The following is a 22,166-nucleotide window of genomic DNA, read 5'->3' on the forward strand; positions in this document are numbered from 1 at the left end:
AGATATTTAACCCCCATTTTATAAATTGAGGCAGAGAGACATTTAGGGGACTTGCCCAAGGCCTCCCAGCAGACAAGAGGAGGGGCCGGGATTAGAACTCATGTCTCCTGGCTCCCAGACCCGTGCTCTCTCCCCTAGACAATGCTGCTTCGCATGGTTTCCCTTTGTCTAAACGGGACTCCTGGGAATCCTGTTTCTTGGAAACTGTTGGTTTTTGGCATGCTACCTTTATTCCAACTACATTTTTTAGTGAGGAGATAAGAACCATTTGAAAGCAAGTAGAAGAAGCATTTGGTCTCCTCCATTCAAACTCTGAATTTTGCTTTTTATCCCTTAGCAGAGACGCCAAGGAATGAGGGGAGGGCCCTGTGTTTTTAAGATAAGAATTTTCTCTGAATCCTAACAACTGCAACTCGTAGATTGCCTGCCAATGTGCTGTGGATGTTTTTAATTCCTAGTGGGAAGTTTCAGTGTTTCCTCCTTGAAATTATTTTAGATTATTATTCCATGGCTTCTGGTTCAATAAAGGCATATTTGATTTAACATCAAATGTTGTTTGATCTCAGCTGTTATCAGGTCAGGACACTGCTACACATTTAAAATGAGTTTACTTACCAGTTCTATACTGATTAGATTCTTTTTTTTCATTATTATTATTATTGTTATTACTTTTATTATTCTTTACTAGCCCATGGCGAGTGGCTCTGATCCCAGCTCTGCCACTTGTCTGCTATGTGACCTAGGGCAAGTCACTTTGCTTCTCTGGGCCTCAGTTACCTCATCTGTAAAATGGGTATTGAGACTATGAGCCCCAAGTGAGACAGGGACCATGTCCAACCCCATTTACTTATATCTACCCCAGAATTTAGTATAGTGACTGGCATTACCAAATACCATAATTATTACTGGTTTGATCTCACCTGTTATCTTTCTCAGGATACTGGTACACATTTAAAAAGAATTTACTCACCAGTTCTATACCGACTAGATTCTTTTTTGTTCATTATTACTCTAAGGGCATAGGTTGTGCCCTGGCCTCCTGTCATCACATTTTAAGTGAAGGGAAGGTAGAAGCCTGAGTGCTTTTTTCTAAGTGTCCTGTCCCAGAAGAAATGCAGTCTTTATTCTTCTGCTGCTGAGTTTAGCTGGAGGAGTTTAGAGAGAAGTGTGGAGTCGAGTGGAGCCTAGTGAAGGCGTCTTCTACCCCCTGGTTCCGACATCACATCAGGGACACATTTGGGGTTCCTGAGTCCTCCTTGTCCATTTCTCTGCACCGGGGCAGTTCTCCTACCTTCCGCCCAGCCTTGATAGCTCACCTGGTCTGGGCTGGTGGGGTCTGCCGTCTGCCCTGCCTGGTATTGACTCATTTTTTTTGTGGGGGGTTGTGGGGCCCCAGTTTCTGTCAGCCAGAAGATCTTGGATTCACATGGGCCTTTGTTAGACTGGATCACAGTGACCGTTTAATCTGTCAGGACTCTCCTATTTTTGAGGGTTTCTGATGAATAAGATGTCAACTTTATTATGTGAGAGGTGTGGGGTTAAAACTCCATTGTAAAAATCCCATTCAGGTAGCTCGCTGAAAGCAACTGGTGTGATAAAAATCTACCCCTTTCATTTTATGGACGGGGCTGGACGGGGCGAGGAACCGGATATTTTGTGCTCTTGCCATCTCAGCAGGAATAGCAAATGCATAAGTACTCTCTCTATGGTTTGGCTTAGTGTCTTCAAGCATCTTTGTCCTGCAAGCCCCTATCAAAGTTCATTTCATCATTCTTGGCTGTAGAAGCCTCCCTCTGCCTTATTTTATTAACCTTGTATCTACCCTAGCGGTTAGTACAGTGCCTGGCACATAGTAAGTGCTTAACAAATATCACAATTATTGTTATTATTATCATTATTTTTAATTTTATCCCTTTCCCACATCCCCTACTCCCCAGCCTGTTCTCTACTGAAAGAAACACTTCTGCCCCTGTGCTTTTCCATTTTGGACTCCCAGCTAGCACTTGATCCTTTCCCTCTGCTTTTTTTTTTTTAAGGTATTTGGTAAGCGCTTACGCCAGGCACTTGAATAATGTTGGTATTTGTTAAGCGCTTACTATGTGCAGAGCACTGTTCTAAGCGCTGGGGGAGATACAGGGTCATCAGGTTGTCCCACGTGAGGCTCCCAGGTAATCCCCATTTTCCAGATGAGGTAACTGAGGCACAGAGAAGTTAAGTGACTTTCCCACAGTCACACAGCTGACAAGTGGCAGAGCCGGGAGTCGAACCCATGACCTCTGACTCCGAAGCCCAGGCTCTTTCCACTGAGCCACGAGCGTTGAGGTAGTTGCTAGGTTGGATACAGTCCATACAGTCCGTGTCCCACATGAGGCTCACAGTCTTAATTTGCATTTTACAGATGAGGAACTGAAGCACAGAAAAGTTAAGTAACTTGCCCAAGGTCACACAGCAGGCACATGGTGGAGTTGGGATTAGAACCCCGGTCTTTCTGACTCCCAAGGCTCCTGCCCTATCCACTAGGCCATGCTGCTTCTAAATCCCACATCCATCTAGGGCTTTTTTTTCCTCTTTCCCAAAGCCTTCCTTGCTAACCCACTCACGAGGCATGGTAATTCCTCCCATTCCCCCCCCCCCAGCAAACCGCTTCCCCATCCAAAAGGAGAGTGATCTCCCAATATCCGAGGAGTGATTCCACTCTGGCACCATGTCTCGGGTTTTGATTTGTGCGCTATAATGGCCCATAAATTTTCCCATTCATTCCCCACAAAAATCTGGCTTTGTAGACAGACCATTTCTTAAGTAATTTTTCCCCCTTCAGAAAATATACTTTGGCATCACCTCTTATACCATTTCCATCTTAGAAAATAATAATACTAATAACTGTGGTATTTGTTAAGCGCTTACTATGTGCCAGGCACTGTACTAAGCGCTGGGGTAGGTAGAAGCAAATCAGGTTGGAAACAGTCTCAATCCCCATTTTACAGATGAGGTAACTGAGGCACAAAGAAGTGAAATGACGTCCAAAGTCACACAGCAGACAAGCGGCAGAGCCGTAATTAGAACCTGTGACCTTCTGACTCTCAGGCCTCTGTTCTATCCACTACGCCATGCTGCTTCTTTAAGTATCTGTTACAGAAAGGAGGCTGGGAGGACCCTCCCTAATCCTCCCCTCCTTCGAAGATCTGCTAGAACTCTTCTTCCTTCATGGATGCAGATCTTGCCTTCTGCATTTTCAAAAATCAGACTAGTGACAGAGAGATCTTATCTGTCAGTGGGTGTGGCTGAAAAAACCTAGTTTTTCTTGCCCATTGATCACCTTCTCTCATGCAGGGCTTGTCACGATTTTTGGATGGGTCTGTTGGTGTTCTGATGTTCCCACAGTCCCCCTCCAGGACAACAAGCCCCCTCTCCCGAGGACGGCCAGGTGCCAGACGGGTTTGTCACCCCGCAGTCTGTTGCTAAACCAAATAGTTTGAACCTGCGCTTCGCTAGTTGTCCAAGCAGTTGTTCTGCCCTCCCTACATCTGTGCAACCCATTTCAGTTCACCCAGAGAATGAACTGAAGTCGCGTTGCTCTGAACTTGGTCCCAATCCTGGGAAATGGGCTATAACCCGAGACCGTGGGGTAGGCGATCCTGCCTCGCCATTAGGCATTGGGTATGGCTTGTAGATAATGACTGCAACTGTTTGAGTGAAGAGTTTAATGTGCTTTATCTGACCCTTTTCCCCCTCACCATTGGGTGTGAAAAAGGATTTCACTTTCTCTGCTGCCATACCTGGGGATGCTGCCAAGGACTTAGAAACTAGTGTTCAAATTCTCTTCCAAAGATCTTTCAACCAACTAGGGTAGGAGCATCATCCGATGCCCATGAGAAGGTTGTTTGGTTGTTTTCCTGATAGATCAGATTATTTCCCATCAGTGCCCTCTCACCCCAAATTCCATCAGGTTCTCCTTACCGGGCACATCTGGTGCTTCTTTAAGTGAATCTCTTTGAAGTAAAGGCTTTTGGATCGGTGCTTCGCTTTGCCTGGTAAGTAGGATTCTCTTAAGGCAATCTTGGGAATTCACTCCTCCCCTTCCTGGGCCTGGACTTTTCAGAAGGGTCCCCTTCCTCTGAAATCTGGGAATTGAGACTTGGGCAGTGTCCAGTTCCCTTTTTCAGAGAGCAGAGTGGTCTGGTTGGGAGTTAGGACACTTGGGGTTGTAATCCCAGCTCCACTACTGACTTGCCAGTTGATCTTTGATGTCACTTAAGCTTTCTCAGCCTCAGTCTCCTCATCTGTAAAATGGAGGCAATGATACCTGCCTCTTGCTAGCTCACAGGACTGTCGTGGGGATAAAGAGAGATAATTGCTTTGGCAAAATGCAAGTGCGATGTAACGCGCATTATTCTCAGCCCCTATCACTCTCCCCCAAATGCCTGGCTAGCTCAAACTCCTGTATGGTCTGGCATGTCCTAACAGTTCTCTTGGCTCTTTTCCCAAGCCGTTCAATGAGACAGTGCATAATTGAAGGATTTGGAAGCACAGAGTAGGGTCCATTGACAACACCTCTCTCTGAAATGTGGAAATGTCCATAAAATGAAGTAGGCGTAAACTGATACTTGTTGGGAAAAGAGTGTGTGAAGCAGCAAACGTTAGCCAAAATTACTTAAAAGAGAATGATAGAATGATTACAAGAGAAATGATCTTTTGAAAAATGAAAATTTGAACCCCTCAAAGAGAGAGATAGTGAAGTTGCCAAACTTGATCATCTCCACCTTTCTCTTTATGGAAGAAAGAATTCTTTGTGGAGTAAATGCCTCGTTTCTGTAACTGTTGACTCCTTTCTATATAATCAGTATATAAAAACTTTTCTCAATTCCAGCTTCCCTGTTAGACAAGCAAAATAAATGATCCCTCGCTATTTTGAAACTCTTAAACTTCTTTTTTCTGTGTTTCCTTGGAGGTGAGTGACCTCTTATCCAGACTATTTTCACTCAGCCATATATAACCTTGCCAAAGACTCAGACAGTGGTCTCAGTGCACAAACACACATCGTGGCTAACCACAGAGTGCAGTGCTTGTGAGGAAATTGAATTGAGAATGATTTTCAAAAGTCTGAAGCTCTTTGTGATCTACTACTTCCTTTTTCCCCCTCTTTGCATCTGTGGATTTTGGTTATTATTAACACTTATTAAGTGCATTGCATAAGGGTTTTTGCAGATAATATGAAGTTTAGCAGCCACGTGGTCCGATGGAAAGAGCACACTGCTGGGAGTCAGGAGATCTGGGTTCTAATCCTGGCTCCACCTGCCTAATGTGGGACCTGGGGAAAGTTACTTCTCAGTGCCTTAGTTTCCTTATTTGTAAAATGAGGATTAAATGCCTCTTAAACTCTGAGCCCCATGTGGGACAGTCACTGAGTGTATTTTATGTACTCCAACACTTGGCATAGTGTTTGGCCTATAGGAAACCCTTAAAAACTGCCACAACAATAATCATCTGTCTTGTATGTCTCCCAGGACTTAGTACAGTGCTTGGAACATAATAAACACTTACCAAATGCCACAATTTTTTATTATTATTAATTGCTACTGACTCTTTGATTCTGTTTATAAGATTTTTTTTTCTCTACAGACACACTTTGGACATTTCTCTTTCTCTTTTTCCCACTCCAGCACAACCCATAAACTTTACAAAATGAGTATATTCTCACTCTTAAAAAAGAGGTTTAAAATTTGAGGGATAGTGGAGGAGGAGGAGGAGGAGGAGGAAAAGGAGGAGGGCAAAGGAGAGGTAATTACTAGTAATTATTGAAGTAGCTGTGGTGAGACCTTCAAAGGAATGGGCAAAACCTCTCTCCTCTCACTAAATCCCACTTGGTAATACCCATTGTTTGAGTTGAGTCCTGGGGTAGAGGTCTCGCAATTTTAGATGAGGATTGTGTCTTTTTTTTTACTACAGTTATTAGTAGCTTTGCACACAGGATGATCACATTAAATAACAACTGCAGTAAATAACCTCAGTCAATACTGGTCAAGCCCTTAGCACCTCTGAATGTCTCTTCATCAATCATCAATCGATTGTATTTATTGAGAGCTTACTTTTTTTTCTTTTATGGTATTTAAGTATCTTCTATGTGTCAGGCACCGGGCTAAACACTGGATTAGACTCAAGCTAATCAGTTTGGACACAGTCCATGTCCTACATGGGGCTCACAGTCTTAATCCCCATTTTACAAATGAGGTAACTGAGACCCAGAGAAGTGAAGTGACTTGCCCGGGGTCACACAGCAGACAAGTGTTGGAATTGGGATTAGATCCCACGTCCTTTTGACTCCCAAGCCCATCCTCTATGCATTAGGCCATGCTGCTACCCACTCTGATTACTGTGTGCAGAGCACTGTAATAAGCGCTTGGGAGAGTACAGTATAAACAATTATAATTCATTTTTGCATGTACTTTGCTATTTTTGAATATATTTTTATAATTTTATTTATGCTTGACCTGCCTCTCTTATTTAACCTGAAAACTCCTTGAGGCAGAGACCATGTTTTCGTTCTCATTTGTAACCATGCCCGGATCCAGGACGGGCCTGGTGCCCAATTTGACGTTGATAATCGCACAGATAAAGATGCATAAGGGTAGAGTGATGTTCTTTTCTCCAGATGTTCCGATAATCGCTCATCAATATATCAGTTTTGGAAAGTCCCTGTAAAAATGAGAAGTTCTCAGGAGGTTCTAGCAGCTTCTCCAGTAACCAAGCTTGTGAGAAGAGGAAACGAAAATGAGAGGGAGAAGGAAGGGCCCTTGAACAACAGCCTGAGTTTTCCATTCTCCCGCCTGAGAAATTCTATTTGGCTTTGCCCCTTTAGCAATTCAGAAAAGCCACTGGCTCCTCATTCAAATCCCTAATCAATCACTCGTATTTAGTGAGTGCTTTCTGGTTGCAGGGCACAGTACTCAGCACCTGCTTCAGTCTTACTGTCTGCTTACCCTTTAATTCCTTGAGCAATCCATCAGTGGTATCTGAGTGCTCAGTTTATTTTATGGTATTTGTTAAGCTCTTACTATGTTCCAGGCACTGTAGTAAATGCTGGAGTAGATACAAGCTAATCAGATTGAACACAGTATATGTCCCATGTGGGGCTTAGAGTTTTCATCCTCATTTTACAGATTGGGGTGACTGACATGCCCAAGTTCACCCAACAGATGAGTGGTGGAGCTGGGATTAGAACTCAGGTCCTTCTGGCTTCCAGGACCGTGCTCTACTAGGCAACAGTGCTTCTTCTGCTTATTGTGCACAGATCACAAAGTGCTTGGGAGAGTACAATGCAAAAGTATTGGTAGACATGAACCCTGCCTTCAGAAAGCTTACAATCTAGCTGGGAAACAGGTATAAAAATAAATGACAGGGATGGGAAGCAACAGTTATTAAGGGCATATAAATAGGTGCAGTGGGGTGAGTAAGCATTTAAAGGTTTACAGACTCGAGTGCATAGGTGATGCAATAGGGAAGGAAAATAGGGGGAGGATTAGTCAGGGAAGACTTCCTGGGGGAGATGATTAGCCAGACTATCCTTTGAAAAGAAAATCATGAATCCCATTTTCTTTCACAGAAAAAAAAAACTGGATTAGTCCCTTATGTGATTTGTACATGAGAATTTGTATGTGTATATGTGAGTATAATCAGTAGGTATATTAATGCTTACATATACTCTCACACACACACACACACACACACACACACACACATTTTACTGCCTCTGATGTATGTGGTTATATTTGATTATATATAGCATTCTGGATAAGAGGGGTTGAACTTCCATTCTGCTCTGAATGAGTCCAGGAATAGTTCTCTCCTTTCATGTCCCATCTTTACCCAAAAGGTCACCCTACCAAATTGTTCAGCAGGGAAAGTGTTTCTCAACTCAGTCGTATTGTACTCTCCCAAACGCTTAGTGCAGTGGCGAAGCAGCATGATCTAGTAGAAGGAGCACCGGTCTGGGAGTTAGAGTACCTGGCTTCTAATCTCTGCTCTGCCTAATACTTGTTTTGTGACCTTGGTCAAGTTCTTTAATTTCTCTATACCTCAGTTCTCCTTTTCTCCCTCCTACTTAGACGGCTAGCCCCATGAGGGACAGGAACTGTGTCCAAGCTAATTCACTTGTATCTATCCCAGTGCTTAGAACAGTTTGGGACACCTAAGAAATGCTTAACAAATACTATAAAATAAATGAGCCATTATTTGGATGAAGGGGCAGGGAGCTGGGTGGCTTTTACCTGCCACCTCATTTCCTCTGCTGTAGCCACTGAGGGGGACAGATGCACAGAAGCAGCGGTGCACGTGTGCTGCACAGATGATGGAAGGGTGCAAATTTGGTCTAGGGACCCCCTGGACTTCCATCATCTCAAGCCTATGATAGATTTATTCAGTTCCGAACATAACGAAAAATATGCCATTTCCTGTAACCTCCAAAGCCAACTGTGCATATTTCTGTCTTGCCTTAGTTGGATCAAGCAAGCCCCCAGCACTTAAATACATATCCGTAATTTATTTTAATGTCTGTCTCCCTCTGCAGATTCTAAGCTCGTTGTGGACAGGGATCATGTCTACCAACTCTGTTGTATTATACTCTCCCTAGGGCATAGTACAGTGCTCTGTGCACAGTAGGTGCTCAGTAAATATCAATGAATTTGAATTTGAATGATAGTGCAAGAGATTCTTTCCCACTGAAACTCATACTCATAGATGCAGTTTCACCATTGGCTTTTTTTTTTTAAGGTGCTTGTTATATGCTTACCATGTGCCAGGCACTGTTCATAGACACCATCTATGTCCCACACGGGACTCACCGTCCTAATCCCCATTTTACAGATGAGGTAACTGAGGTACAGAGAAGTTAAGTGACTTGCCCAGTGTCATAAAGCAGACAGGTTGCAGAGCCAGGGCTAGAACCCTGGTCCTTCTGAATCCCAGGCCCGTGCTCTATCCACTAGGCCATGCTGATTCTTTGAATTGCAGAACAATTGTACTATTGCGGCTTTATTGCGATAGAAAGTCCAAGTGGGAGTGGCCGGCACCATCCCTGCCCTCTGGTTTGCCCCAGTCCTTAGATATATATATATATATTTAGCATTTTGCCTCGTAAGGTAGAGCTTGAAACCGGGTATCGTGTATCTGGCTACTGACCCCCTGACCTCCTGGGGGTGTGTACATGTGTGGATGCTTTTTATTTGGGGTGCTGTTTGTGCTGCTGGATTTTTGGCTCTAGCACTTCAAGAGGTTTTGCTCTGTGGGCTGATCAATTAAAAACCCCTTTCAAATGCTGTACCTCACTGATGGGCTATCAGCGACCTCATAGGCCTCAACTGAAGGGCAGAAGCTTCTAGGGATCTACTAGCAGGACAGTATGGTGAAAAAAAAATTTCATGTAAAATATGCCCTGCCCTGGAATGCACAATTTCTAGCTCAGAGGTATTTACTATGAATAAATACAAAAGAAAAGGGCCCCTAGAATTCTGACAAAAATTGTATCGTCGTTAGCACAAGATGTTATTGCCAAAGCTTTAACCACTTAAACATGTCAACAAATATTAATGCTTGTCGACCAGCCCATAGGACATAATACATTCTCTTGCGTTCTCTGGGTTCTTGGCAATAATTAGGCTCAGCCCCTGCTCTTGCCCTCAGGGAGCTTATAGGCTAATCACATGGTGGACTAGTGGAAAGAACCCGGGCCTGGGAGTAAGGGGATCTGGCTTCTAATCCTGGCTCTGCCACCTGTCTGCTGTGTGACCTTGGTCCAGTCACTTTTCTGTGCCATAGTTTCCTCCTCCGTAAAAAGGGGATTCAATACTTGGTCTCCCTCTCCCATAGACTGTGAGCTCCCTTGGGATGGGGTCTGCCTCCGAACGAATTGTACTGCATCTACTCCAGTGCTTAGCACAGTACTTGGCAGGTTGTAAGCACTTAATACTTACCACAGTTATCATTGACCTATGGATGTCTGCCTAGTTACTTCCTCTTCGTGGACCTTAGGGTAAATGAGAAAAATATCTTCTCCTTTCCTCTTTACCACGGGATTGTGATTAGTGAAACAAGGTCTCAAGTGAGCATTGAATTCTTGGGAAGAAATAAGTTAAAGAATAATAAAGAATGATCCCAACTATTACAGCTGATCCAGTAAAGCACTTACCTATTTCTTTTCCCTCCCTTCTTTTCCCTCTTTCACAGCTCTCAACATTTCCCATGCAAGATGAACCAGTTTCCACCAAAGAGCACCCTGCCGCCTCTGCCTTCCGAACCGTACCCGGCAGATAGCTTATCGATGGAGGACTTTTGGACAGAGGTGGAGAACATCAAACGGAGCAATGAGTCTGAACAGGAGGAGGGCAGCGTCACCGAAGTAAAACTCCCTGAGGGTAAGTAAACAACTAGAAGAGTCCTTGGCTTGAAGGAGAGCGGTCAGGCTGTGTTTCGGTTTAGCCCGAGTAGGATCTTGCGTGGAGAATTTCATTTTAGAAAACAACGTGGGAGAATGGATGTTCAGGTCATAACCTGGTTGAGTTGAGCCATCAGGATGAAATATTTTTGTTTAGCATTAGTCAACCCGATCTCTAGCGTGCCATGCTGGGGCAGGGCTAGAGCAGGGTCAGATCTGGTGACATTTATGCGAGTGGGATATACATGCATGGGATGTATGAGTCTTTTAAAAATAATTTCCTTTTTCAAATAATAATTCCATGTGCCAGTTGTGTAGCCGCTGAGTACTTTTAGAGAAGCCGATCTTAAGGAGTCCCTGTCACTTCCCACAGACACACCCACACCCACACACCCCACGTATCCTGCACTGTCTCAATCAATCAGTGGTACTTATTGAGTGCTGATTGTGTCCAGAGCACTGTACTAAGCACTTGGAAGAGCACAGTATTAGAGTTGGTAGGCACGTTCCCTGCCCAAAGCAAGCTTACAGTGTACATTCCAAGCGCCTAGTACGGTGCTGTGCACAAGGTAAGCGCTCAATAAATACTATTGAATGAATAGAGGGGGAGACAGACATTAAATTAGTTACAGAGATGGACCAAGGCTGTCTTGCTCCGTCTGGCTGTCTGCTTCTGGCTGTTTCCGCCTGGCCGCCTGTCTCCCGTAAACCTAAAGGAAACCTGCTTGGTCCTGCCTCAGAGGGAGCAGGGGTGAAGACTTTCCTCTTTGCGAAACAGGACTTCCCCTTCTTCCCTACCTACAAGAAGGAATAGGGAGTCACCCATCCCCCAGGTCCATTCTGATGAAGTTTGAAACTGGGTGTAAATTACGATCCGAATTTCGAACACTTTTCCAGAAACCATGGAGACCACCAGGTGGCATTACAACATCTTGCCAGACTGCTTTTCTTGGACAGAAAAATCCTTTGTAATTATGTAGATCATTAATTTTACTGCCAGCAGCACAGATTTACACTTCAGAGCTCAACCTGATTTTTCATAGCCATTAGGGTGCGGGCAGGAAGAAACCTTGATGTGAAAAGGGGATGAGGAGTCACAGAACTACCTGGAAGATCAACAACAAAGTGAACAGATCTGAAAACGTTACTTAAGAAAGAGCTCCCGGCTATGGAGAGTGTTGGCAGGATGATTACATTCCGATTCCTGTTTTATTCATTCTTTTTCCCGAAGATTGTGACACCGATATTTTCCCCTTATAACTTTCGTGCAGGTGCTGGTGAAAATTTAAGCTTGGCATAAGGAAATCTCAAGAGGATAATAATGTTGGTATTTGTTAAGCGCTTACTATGTGCAGAGCACAGCTCCAAGCGCTGGGGTAGATACAGGGTGATCAGGTTGTCCCACGTGAGGCTCACAGTTAATCTCCATTTTCCAGATGAGGTAACTGAGGCACAGAGAAGTCAAGTGACTTGCCCACGGTCACACAGTTGACAAGTGGCAGAGCTGGGATTTGAACCCATGACCTCTGTCTCCCAAGCCCGAGCTCTTTCCACTGAGCCACGATCAAAATCAGGGCTTGGAACATAGAAATGAATGGACCCAGCTACCTCAGACAGGGAGTCGATACTGTGACGGAGTTAAGAAACCTCACTTCTGCCTGCAGTTGTACTCTTGAGAGAATAATTGGGAAGTCAGGAGAACAGATCAGTGATTGTGAGGAGAATTTTCCAAGAACACAGGCAGGTTTTCTAGGTTAAGCTTTGTCCTAAACCAGCGAGACTTCTTTGTGCAGAATTTTCAGGCCGCTTCCAAACAACACTGGACAAATTTATGATTCATTTTTCACGTGTGGCTTAACGTGGAGCCAGAACAAGAAAAACTGCCCCCTGGAAGTCTGGCTAGGAAGGCAATAGTCTCAGCAGGAGCTTAGGTTTGGGAGTTTGTCATCAATTCCCTTCTCCAACTAAAAGAAACAGCTAGACAAAAGTGAATGTCCTAATTTCAAGCAAAAAAATTGACTTTAAAAAACGTTGCGTTGGAAAATAACTTAGGGGGAAAAAGTCTCCGGTTTCTGTTGTGTTGATTAAAACCTGAAAACTCAAATGCAGCAGTTACCAGAGCAACCAACACAAAAGGCACGTGTGTTTGTGTGTGAGAAAATGTCTTTGGGCTTTACAATATTTAATCTACAGGACACCCCTTTAAAATTGCTGTGGAGTAGAGCACTAATCTTTTCTCTAAAACACACAACAAATGTATGGAGTGATTGTGGATAGTCAATTAACAGTATTTATCAAACTCCCCTGAGGGCTGAGCACTGAATTGTTTGTGTGTGTGTGTGTGTATGTGTGTTGCTTTTCATTGTCAAGCATCTGGTGTGGGCATGAAATTCTTTTCAAAAAGAAGTCTGACCATGAATAAAAGAGAAAGGGACTCTCAAGAGCTGGATAGAATTGTCCCTGAGAGTATTAAAAAATTCCAGACACCTTTTTGCTGGCTCTGTAGCACAATTTGTGGCATGAGGAATGGCATCCTAAGGAGACATAGTCATACACACACACACACACACAGAATCTCTCTGCTTTGGAGAAGTTTGCAAAACCTTTATAATGGCTGGTTGCTGCGTTGACTCAGCCCCACAGCACTCGTGGCCATATCTGTAATTTATTTTTGTTCATGTCTATTTCCCCCTCTAGACTGTATACTCACTGTGGGCAGGGAATGGGTCTGTTTATTGTTATATTGTACTTTCCCTAGTGCTTAGTATAGTGTTCCACACACAGTAAGTGCTGAATAAATACGACGGAACGAATGAATGAAAGAAAGTTGTCTCCTGACCTCGCTCCAGAGCTATCGCGTTCCCCTACCGGGTCTCTATAAACACTGGCCCAGCTTCCAGACTATGGGACTCAGTCATGGGAAGTGAGGAGGGGTGAGGCTGAATGCTTAAAATACCAAGAAAAAAGGAATCCAGTGCTGTGTAATGTAATTAATAATGTTGGTATTAAGCGCTTACTATGTGCAGAGCACTGTTCTAAGCGCTGGGGGAGATACAGGGTCATCAGGTTGTCCCTCGTGGGGCTCCCGGTCTTCATCCCCATTTTACAGATGAGGTCACTGAGGCCCAGAGAAGTGAAGTGACTTGCCCACAGTCACCCAGCTGACAAGTGGCAGAGCTGGGATTCGAACCCATGACCTCCGACTCCCAAGCCCAGGCTCTTTCCACTGAGCCACGCTGCTTCTCTATGAATGTAACTGTGGGCCAAGCACTGTACTAAGTGCTGGGGAAGGGTCAAGATGAGCAGGAGGGACACATGGGACTCCGAGTCTAAAGGGAAGGGAGTACAGATATCGACTCCCTGTTTTACCGATGAAGAAACTAAGCTGCCGAGGAGTTAAGCGACCTGCCCAAGGTCATGCAGCGGGCAAATGGTGGAGCTGGGATTAAAACCCACATCCTCTGGCTCCCAGGTCCATGTAGGGGCAGACCAGGAACCGCACGGCCTTGTGGAAAGAGCCACCTCGGAGATCATTTCTCTGGTTCATCTTTAGCGACCTGAACCTGCCTATTTTGAGATGATAATAATAATTATGGTATTTAAGCACTTACTATGGGCCAGGCACTGTACTAAGTGCTGGGATGAATACAAGCAATTCGTGTTGGACACAGTCCCTATCCCATGTAGGGCTCATATTCTCAAACCCCATTTTGAGACGAGGTAACCGGGGCGCAGAGTAGTTAAGTGTCTTGCCCAAGATCTCACAGCAGACAAGTGGCAGAGTCAGGATCAGAACCCATGACCGTCTGACTTCCAGGCCCATAATCTATCTGCTTTACCATGGTGCCCTTTTGTCGGGGGGCTCACTGGATCACTGGAGGCCACTGGTCCACCTCTCTTATTCCACAGAAGGGGAGGCTGAGGCGGAGTGGCTGCAAGATGCGGGACTGTCCAATCTCCTCGGTGATCCCACCTCGGACAGTGATAACATCGTGCTCCTGTCCACTCTGACCAAGACCCAGGCTGCCGCCGTGCAACGTCGACTGGACACCTACACGCGGTCGATTCGCAAGAAGAACAAGCAGCCAGTGAGGGACGTCCGAGACATATTTGGATCTGTGGATTCTGTGGTGACTACTCTTCCTTTTTATGGTTCTACAAAATATATGGCCTGAGCTATTGTAACTGGCATCTTGAATTTTATTTCAAGACTTTGGTGCAGATTTTTTCTGAATTGAAACTTCTTAGGGTTTGGATTTTTTTTTAATGGTATTTAAGCATTTACATTTTGCCAGGCACTGTACTGAGCGATGGGGTAGATAAAAGATAATCAGGTGGGACCAGGCCCTATCCCACTTGGGGCTCACAGTCATAATCTCCATTTTAGAGATGGGGAAACTGAGGCACCTTCATTCATTCAGTCATATTGAGCGCTTACTGTATGCAGGGCCCCGTACTAAGCACTTGGGAGACTACAGTAGAACAATAAACAGATACAATCCCTGCCCCCGACAAGCTAGAGAAGTTGAGACTTGCCCGAGGTCACTCGGCAAGCAAGAGGCGGAGTCAGAATTAGAACCCGGGTCCTCTGACTCACAAGCCAGTGCTCTTTCAACTAGGCCGTGCCGCTTCTCAGGTTTTCTTTGTATCCAGTACGCTTTGCGATAGGACCCTGAGTCCAGAGGGCCAGTTCCTCTTACCTCTTTGGGGCCTGTTCAACGTCAATCCAGATAATGACATTTTTGCAACAACTTTCAGTTTCCCCCAGAGAGTTCAGAGCGCTAAGCAGACAATAAGTCATGAATCCCCTGCCTTTGGGAGGTATGTGGGTGAGAGCCTTATCTTGCCAACGGGGAAATTGAGGTGGAGAGATGCAGTGAGTTGCCCAACGCAGCAGGCTGGGGTGGCAAGCGGGGCACGTTGAACAGGGCACATTCTTGGATTTCTTGATTTATGTACGAGATGTTTGGGGAGTCACATCCATTCCTTTTTAAAAATGGCATTTCTTAAGTGCTTACTTCATGCCAGGCACTGTACGAAACGCTGGGGTAGATACAAGCTAATCAGGTTGGGCTCACAGCTTTAATCTCCATTTTACAGATGAGGTAACTGAGGCCCAGAGAAGTTAAGTGACTTGATCACACAGCAGGCAAGTGGCAGAGTTGAGATGATCTAGTGAAAAGACTACAAGTCTTGAAGCCGGAGGACCTACGTTCTAATCCCTATTGCTGTATTGTACTCTCCCAAGCACTTAGTAGTACAGTGCTCTGCACACAGTAAGCGCTCAGTAAATACCACTGAGTGACTGAATCCTGGCTCTCCCCTTGCCTGCTGTGTGTGAACTTGGGTGAGTTACTTAACTTCTCTGTCACACAGCAAAGGGGCAGAGCTGAGATTAGAACCCAGGTCCTCCGACTCCCGGGCCCATGCTCTCTCACTTAGGCCGTGGCGCTTCCTGTAACTTCCGTGAGCTGTAAACTCCTCCGTGAGATCGTGAACTCCTCATCCGCCAACGCTTTCATATTACAGTTTTCCATTCGCTGAGTTTGGCACTCTGCAAATAGTAAATGCTCAGTAAATCCTATCAACTGATGGGGTGTTTCTTTCTGTGTGACCATCTCCTCGGGTTTACCCCGGGTTGTCCCGGAAGGAGCTGGGCTGTTGGTAGCCCTGAGGACTCCTCCAGAACCTTCCAGGGGTTGGGGAGGAGGGGCGGGATGCAGGGCTTGGGATGTGGAACCGGGCAAGACCCAGGAGCCCTAACTGCCGCGTCCTTCGAACGTGCTGCTGTCTGGGTCCTGAGGTGTGTCTGGAGATAGGGCTGATTCCAGAAGGAGCGATGTGATCTACGTGGCACAGATCCCACTAACGTAAGATTAGACTAGTGGAAAGAGGTCGGGCCTGACAAGTCGGAAGGCCTGGGTTCCAACCCCGGCTCTGCCACTTGTCTGCTGTGTGACCGTGGGGAAGTCACTTAACTGCTCTGTGCCTCAGTTACTTCATCTGGAAAATGGGGATTAATACTGGGAGCCCAATGTGGAACAGGGGCTGTGTCCAGCCTGCACTGAGTACAGTACCATTAAAGGAAACAAACAAACAAAAAACCCAACAAAATGGGCTTCTTCCCTTCAGAAAACCTTGGACCCGTGTGGTTGTGGCCTATATTTGGAAATTTTTAGTGGCTTTGTATAAATCTACCTGTCCCGGGCTTGGAGGCCACCCCGACAAATTGCTTTAAATACTAAATATTTAATATATTTAAATACTTCAGTGGACAATGGCATTTGGCGTAAGATACCATTCTGCATGGCGATATTTGGAGTTGAGGTGAGCTCAGATACTACATATCCACGTATCTGCTCGCCACTGCTTGCATTTGTCGTGAATACTGCTTTCCTTTGCTGTAATTCAATTTTCATTCTCCCATTGCTTGAATTTCTGATTTTTGTTTTTCCTGTTCCCGGGCCCCTTTATCACTCTGAGGGCAACTCTTGGGAGTCTGAACTCCCCTTCTTAGTACTGAGTGGAAAAGATAACCTTTGCCAGATATATCTATATCGCAGTATTTGTTGAACCCCCTACTACTGTCAGTCATCCAGTAGTATTATTGAGTACTTACTGTGTGCAAAGCACTGAACTAAGTGCTCGGGTGAGGATAATATACTAGAGTTAGGTATATTCCCTGCTTTGTGCAGAACACTCTGCCCTTGAGTTTACACTCCCATGAAGGAGAGAGAAATTGATAAACATAATTAATAAAAATGACTGCTTTTTGTTAAGCCCTTACTACTTTATGGTGCCCTGGGGTAGAGACAGGTTAATCAGGTTGGACAGAGTCCCTTTCCCACAGTTTAAGGGGAGGGAAAACAGGTATTTAATCCCCATTTGGCAGATGGGGGGAACTGAGGCCCAGAAAAGTCAAGTGAATTGCCCAAGGTTGCCCCGCAGGCAAGTGGAGGATCTGGGATTAGATTAAAGTCGATTAGGTCTATTTGGAATAGACCCAAGTAAATCACCAAATGACTCATAACGAATAGGTCAATCCATAAGTGCAAAGGTGGCTGATGGGATGGTCTGATAAGGAAGGAATGAGAGTGGGGAGAAAGTCGTTCAGCTGGAGCCCGGTGGTTAGAACACGGGCCTGGGAGTCAGAAAACCTGGCTTCTATTCCTAGCTCTGCCACGTACCTGCTGTTTGACGATATGTAAGTCACTTATCTCTGTTCTTCAATTGCCTCATCTGTAAAGTGGGAATTCTACTGCCTCCTAATTAGACAGGGACTAATTAGGAGACAGGGACAGAGTCTGTCCAACCCGATTAACTTGGATCGCTCCCAGTGCTTTGCACATAGCGCTTAGTAAGTACTAACTAAGTACTTACTAAGAAGTACATAGAGAGAAGCAGCATGGCTCAGTGGAAAGAGCCCGGGCTTGGGAGTCAGAGGTCGTGAGTTCGAATGCTGGCTCTATCACCTGTCAGCTGTGTGACTGTGGGTAAGTCACTTCTCTGTGCCTCAGTTCCCTCATCTTTAAAATGGGGATTAACTGTGAGCCTCTCGTGGGACAACCTGATTACCTGTATCTACCCCAGCGCTTAGAACAGTGCTCAGCACATAGTAAGCACATAACAAATACCAACAAATTATTATTATTATTATATTGTTACTTATTATCATTATTATTACTTCAAAGGACCACAGCAGAAATCCCATTCTCCCCGTTCTTGTTAGGAATCTCCCCAAGAAGGAGACTCATTCATTCTGGGTCCCAGCTTCAGTGCTGAGATGCTACATCATCGGCTCTGCTCTCACGTAGCTAGAGAGAAGTCAGTCCATCAGCTGTATTTACTGAGCACTTAGTGTGTGTGGAACACTCTGCTGAGCGCTTGGTAAAGTACACTACAACAATAAACAGACTCATTCTGCCCACAACAAGTTTACAGTCTAAAGGGTCCCGGGTCTAGAAGTTCAGGTCCAGGTCCAGGGAAAATTCTTATTTTCTTGGGTCATACCAGTTGAAACACCCCTCTCAGGGTGGCACCTGGAGAGATTTCAGTACTCTACCAGTCTCGGCTACGGGAGGGAGAGTCAGGCAGAGGTCTGCCCATTTCATTCCTAGCTTGGGCAGTGGCTAGCAAGTGGAAGGCAATCTGCCACAAGTCAAAACTCACCCGTGCTGGGCAGCGGTGGCACGGGAGAGAGTCGAGGGTGGAGACTCGAGTTTACTGCGCGGAAGGAGGCGGTGGTAAACCACTTCTGTATTTTTACCAAGGCAACTCTATGAATACACTGCCATAACGATTGCAGATGGAGAGCGGGACGTTCTGGGAAACATGTGTCCCTGGTGTCGCTATGAGTTGGAAACGAGTGGATGGCATAAAACAAGACAAGACCGTTTGAAACTAGTGGGAAGGGACAACCCAGACCTTTCCTTCGGGTCTGTTTGTGTTTATTTCTATGGCATCCTATATCTCCCAGGTCAAGCAAGCACCTGGCTTCGTGGTTGTTCTGGGACCCAGGGCTGGGTCTTAGATCAGAGAAAGAGAGAAACAGATTAGGTTTCATAAATCTACTTGGAGTTGTTGGCAGGGCTCACGGGGATTCCGATGATCTCAAAGGCATGAATTCTATAATGAGGATTAGGTTCTGGGTGCTGTGGGAGTGGAAATGAAACGGTAAATATTGGTGGAGTGAGGTCTCCCCGGTGTCTGGGCCAGCGACCGAAAGCGTCACGGTAACCGGCCGTTGGCACTTTCAGCCCAGCGGGGTGTTCAGCTGATGTCCTAATCTGTCCAAAGATTCCGAGTTACATCTTCCCTAATTCATTTAATCTGCGGCTGCTGCGGATTAAATGGAGGATGTTGTCCTTTATACCAGGTGAAAGGAAAGAAAAAGACTGACTTTCATGTGGAGGAGAGGCGGAAGGAAACTCTTTCTCAATCCCTCTCTCTCTCTCCCTCTTTCTTTCCCTCTCCTCCTTTTTCTCTCCCTGTTTTTTTCTCTCTCCACCTCCCTTCTTCCTCTTTTTCTCTTCCTCCCTTCTCTGTCTCTCTCACTCATCTGCCTCTCTCTCCTTCTCTCTTCCTCCCTATTTCTCTCTCCCTCTTAAATGCGGAACATGGTTTTCCAAACCCTTAATGCTGTAGAATTCAGCATTTCATTGAAATAATAATAAAACATATATGGTATTTGACCAGCACTTTGTGGCAAACATTGTATTTGGGGCTGGGGTAGATAAAATATAAAAAGAGAGGCCCCAATCCCTGTCCCACATGGAACTCACAATCTAAAGGGGAGGGAGAAGATTTTGTCCCCATTTTTACAGATGAGGAAACTGTGGAACAGACAAATGAAGAGCCTTGCCCAGGGTCAGACAGCAGGCAGGTGGCAGAGCCAGGGTTGAAACCCAGGAATCCTGTCTCCCAGGCCTGTGTCCAGTTGACTTTAAACTAGAATGAAGAGAGATTTAGGCTTTCACTCCTGGATGAGCCAAGACAGACCCATCTGCCCTAGGACCCTGTGCCTTAGTCAGTCATATTTATTGAGCACTTACTGTGTGCAGAATACTGTGCTAAGCACTTGACAGAACACTACATAACAGACAAATTCGACCCAGGCAGTGATGCCCCTTCGTGTCTTTTAGCACGACCGGAAATGCCCGTCTACCGTGCAGTGAGGGTAGAGAGAGAGATGGTGCCTTGAATCAAATTCCAGAATGACCGGCACAGGCATAATTCGATTACCGTGTCAGTAGCGGACTGTCTCACCAAAATAAATATTGTATTTGAACGTCCCGCCTACTTAAGGGTTTTAAATGGAGTAGTTACAGCGCTCTGGGAAAAACTCCCATCATCTGGGTATATGTTTTAGTTGCGATGGAACTAACTGTGACATAGAGATGAAACAACCTCAAGAGGTGATCTGGTTCAGTCCCCTGCCTCTGAGCAGATTATGAGTACCTAATCCCTCTGGAACAAGAGAGCGGACTTTCGGTTTTAAGAAAACTCTGGTGATGGGGGTTTCACAAACTCTCTCAGCAACCCGTTGTAGGTGTCGTTATCGTTGTCTTACGCTGTTGAGTCGTGTCCGACCCATAGCGATGCCATAGACCCATCTCTCCCAGAAAGCCCAATTCCATCTGTAGAAGGTTTCATAGAGTTTTCTTGGTAAAAATACAGAAGTGGTTTACCATTGCCTCCTTCCGTGCAGTAAACAAGCCTCTGCCCTCGACTCTCTCTCATGCCGCTGCTGCCCGGCACAAGTGAGTTTTGACTTGTGACAGATCGCTTTCCACTCACTAGCCACTGCCCAAGCTAGGAAGGGGATGGATATGCCTCCGCTTGACTCTCAGTCCCGTAGCTGTGACTGGTAGAGCACTGGAAATTCTCCAGGTGCAACCCTGAGGGAGTTGTAGGTGTAATAACTCTCAAAAAGATTTAGTGGACCTAACTTCCTCCTGTTGTGATATTAGCCTTTTTCCTTCTATTATGGTCTACACCCTCCCCATGTTATCCTTCAACCTTTTCTCTCCCGAACTAAATGATCCACCTTTTATCCTTCCTTCCCAGAAGCCTCTTGATCGCATTTAATGCTGTTTTCTGGAGTGTCCAAGTTCTCCATCGTGCTTTATATTAAAATGCAGAGATTCAAACTGAACCCACTGGCCTATGATGGTTTGATTGACACAGAGTAGAGCAGGACGTATTATTCTTGGCTCTCTTCTGTCTTATTCCCGTTAGTACATGCCAGGAGGATTTGCTTTGGCAAAGCAACCCACGTGCCTTCTGAAGTACCAAGGGCTAGGATTGCATTTCTCACTCTTTTGTCCTCTCCCAAGTGTTTAGTGCTGTGCACCAGGAGGCACTCAATCAGGCTGGTGAATGACCAGTGAAATAACTTGCAACCGATTAACTTGTTTCTACCCCGGCGCTTGAAAAGTGCTTAACACATAGTAAGTGCTTAACTTATACCATTTAAAAAAAATCTTCACAGAAAATATAATGCCTGACCGTGTCAGATAATGTGAAAACAAAGATGCACTTAAAACATTTCTTTTTCTCCTGAGATTTTAGAAACAGGTGGAAGAGAAGGTCTGTCTCTAAATCTCACTGGGACCTGAAGTTTAAGAATTCTCAAGTCACAGGAAACAGTCATTTCAAGGACTGGATGATTGGAGCAGTAAGAGATCAGTTTCCCCAAAAGGAATGAGTGAAAGTCTGATAGCGGTGTGAGGAAGCCAACCCTGCCTCATATGCTGCTCCACCCTTCTGGACTGTATCCAGCAATCTTATCCCAGAATTTGATCTTGCCAAACTTTGGTTCGATATAAAGAGAGATATAAAAGAGAGTGAGCTTTCTCACTCCTCTAGAATAAAACTCCTCTAGGTTTCACTTTGTTTCTGTTACCAGTGCCATGGAAGTGTGCTGTTAATGCAGAACTCTCCCCTCTCTCATTTCCTATGCTGCCAATTGGCCTGACCTGAATAAATGCAAAGAAGTGGGGGTAATTTGGGCCAACGAAATATCGCTATATGCTGAAGTTGGTAGAAATGTACTAGTAAATTCAACTGTGGGAACTTCTGGTAAGGTGATTTTTCATGTTTAGTCCCTATTCAGTATGTTTTTTAACATATTTGGAGCTGAAATGGACCATTAATACAGTCAGGAAAAAAATTTCTCAGAACAATAGGAGATGGTTGGATGCACTGAAGGCATAGCTCCTCCAAGAGGCCTTCCCAGACT

General features: G+C 45.2%; 1 protein-coding gene and 1 non-coding gene across 5 annotated transcripts in view; both read left to right on the forward strand.

The window, feature by feature from the left end:
- Nucleotides 1-22,166, forward strand: part of ARHGAP40 (Rho GTPase activating protein 40) — a 90,351-nt gene that overhangs the window by 36,543 nt on the left and 31,642 nt on the right. For all 4 annotated transcript variants that reach the window (XM_029071011.2, XM_029071012.2, XM_029071007.2 and 1 more), the window contains 2 exons: nt 10,219-10,406; nt 14,336-14,556. In XM_029071011.2, coding sequence (XP_028926844.1) covers nt 10,241-10,406; nt 14,336-14,556 — 387 coding nt within the window. In that variant the 5' untranslated portion in view covers nt 10,219-10,240. The remainder of the gene's footprint in view (nt 1-10,218; nt 10,407-14,335; nt 14,557-22,166) is intronic.
- Nucleotides 18,448-18,585, forward strand: LOC114813956. The gene has a single exon (XR_003761700.1). It is a non-coding gene; the product is annotated as a small nucleolar RNA SNORA7 (small nucleolar RNA).

Source organism: Ornithorhynchus anatinus, chromosome 8, assembly GCF_004115215.2.
Source record: "Ornithorhynchus anatinus isolate Pmale09 chromosome 8, mOrnAna1.pri.v4, whole genome shotgun sequence".
Lineage (NCBI taxonomy): Eukaryota > Metazoa > Chordata > Mammalia > Monotremata > Ornithorhynchidae > Ornithorhynchus > Ornithorhynchus anatinus.